Source organism: Acanthisitta chloris, unplaced genomic scaffold, assembly GCF_000695815.1.
Source record: "Acanthisitta chloris isolate BGI_N310 unplaced genomic scaffold, ASM69581v1 scaffold29425, whole genome shotgun sequence".
Lineage (NCBI taxonomy): Eukaryota > Metazoa > Chordata > Aves > Passeriformes > Acanthisittidae > Acanthisitta > Acanthisitta chloris.
The window spans coordinates 1-1,968 of NW_008672640.1; the positions used below are offsets into that span (position 1 = coordinate 1).

The 1,968-nt window shown below is 44.6% G+C and overlaps 1 protein-coding gene across 1 annotated transcript in view; it reads right to left on the minus strand.

The window, feature by feature from the left end:
• Window positions 1-1,025: 1,025 nt before the first annotated feature.
• Window positions 1,026-1,968, minus strand: part of ADPRHL1 (ADP-ribosylhydrolase like 1) — an 8,964-nt gene continuing 8,021 nt past the window's right edge. The window contains exon 4 of the mRNA XM_009074606.1: window positions 1,026-1,357. Coding sequence (XP_009072854.1) covers window positions 1,200-1,357 — 158 coding nt within the window. The 3' untranslated portion in view covers window positions 1,026-1,199. The remainder of the gene's footprint in view (window positions 1,358-1,968) is intronic.

The following is a 1,968-nucleotide window of genomic DNA, read 5'->3' on the forward strand; positions in this document are numbered from 1 at the left end:
AAAAGAAAAGAAAAGAGAAAAGAAAGATATTTGGTGAGGTGAGGGAAGGCAAGGAAAGGGGAAAAGGATATACGGTAAGAAAGGGAAAAGGAGAAAAAGGAAAAAGCAAAAGGAAAAGGAAATGGAAAAGAAAAAATGGATAGAAAAATGAAAAGAAAAAAGAGAAGAAAATGAATAGTTGAAGAAGCTGGTGAGGTGAGGCAAGATGAGGCACGGAAAGGGGAAAAAGAAGAAAAGGTAATAAAGGAAAAGAAAAAAACAGGATGAAGGGAAGAAGAAAAAGGCAAAGCAGCTGTAACTTTTCCCCCTGAGGTTGCTGCGGTGCTCAGCCCTGTGAGCTGTGCCTGACTGCTGACCTACTGCAACTGCCCCAAGGCCTCAGCCAAAAATCCTGATACTGATACAGCAGCACAGCATCTGTTCCATCTAAAAATAAAGACTGATACTTAGAAAACAGTGCAAGATTAATTTATTTACAGGTATTTCAGCCAGTTATAGTTTAGAAAAACTTTTTTTTTTTTTGCTGGAGACTGAAGAAGAATAAAAACATCACTGAGAGATTTTTAGACCCTGCTCAGAAATTTTAGCCACGCTGTGTTGTTCCTTGGAGGTATTTTTAGTGTTGGCTTTTCCTTTTCTGGAAGCTTCTAATGTAACAATACCTTGCACCACGGTGCTGATATGGGGATCAGTGGTTCATTAAAAGCTAATCCATGAGCCATTAGGTTTACAAGTGTCACAGACACATTAGATTTGAGAACAAGGAGGGACACGGTGGTGAAAGGATTGTCAAATATACAGAGAGTATCCCCATAAGTGGCAACTGCCCATTAGTTTTGCAGGAAAGCATTAGTTCTGAACATTAATTTGGTGTGTGGAATTACTGGTCACAGCTGTTTAGGAAGTGGCATTATAGCAAGTTAGACTGATACCAGTCAAAAGACTTGGGTTTGTGTTTGCCGTTTGAGGTTTAAGCAGCACGAGTCAGAAATCTGTCTGTAAAAAACCCACAGGTATTACATGTACCAAATCACTCTCATCAGTCTAATCCATCTAATGATTCAGCTCTCTTCACTTCCACGTGATGCACACAGAGCCTCTCAGACTAACAGTCACTAATTCCTTCGCTACACGTGTCAGTCACTTATCTACAGGGTTTAATATAGTCTTTATAGAAAGAGAAAAGGGCAGAAACTGCTTTACTTTTCCTCCATGGATAGTCGGTAAAGATTCTCGCCCAAGTACTCAAGCCTCTCCCTTTGCTCCAGCTCCTGGTACAAGCCTTTGGGCACCTTGCTCAGGCCATAAACCAAGCCGTAGAGGCAGCCAGCGATGGACCCAGTAGCTGCACTTTCTCCTGCAGGTTCAAGCACAATTGTAATGGTCTCTTAGTGTCACCTTCACACACACAGCCACAAAATGCACTGCACAGGAGAGGAAATGCTCCATGCTCATGGAGAGTGGTGGGGCCATGGAATCACAGAATCAGTGAGGTTAGAAGCGACCACAGTCTGGTCCAACCTCCCTACTCCAGCAGGGCCACCCTAGAGCACATGGCTCAGGGTTGTGTCCAGAGGGTTCTGGAATATCTCCAGTGAGGGAGAATCCACGACCTCTCTGGGCAATCTGTTCAGTGCTCAGTGACTGCACAGGAAAGAAGTTCTTCCTTGTGTTCAGGTGGAACTTCCTGGGCATCAGTTTTTACTGTTACCTCCTGTTTTATTGGTCACTCCCAAAGGCTTGGGCACCCTGTGTCCTGCCTCTGGCAGTATAGGTGAGGATGCCTAGGCAAGAGAGTGATGCCAGTGCAAGCATGTGGTGATGCTGCTGTGGAGTGCATTCCTAGGCTGGGACCTCACTTGGTTTCGAGAAAATAATAGAATCATTGAATTTTGGGGGTTGGAATGGACCTTAGAGATCATCCAGTCCCAACCCCCTGCCCTGGGCAGGGACACCTCCCACCACACC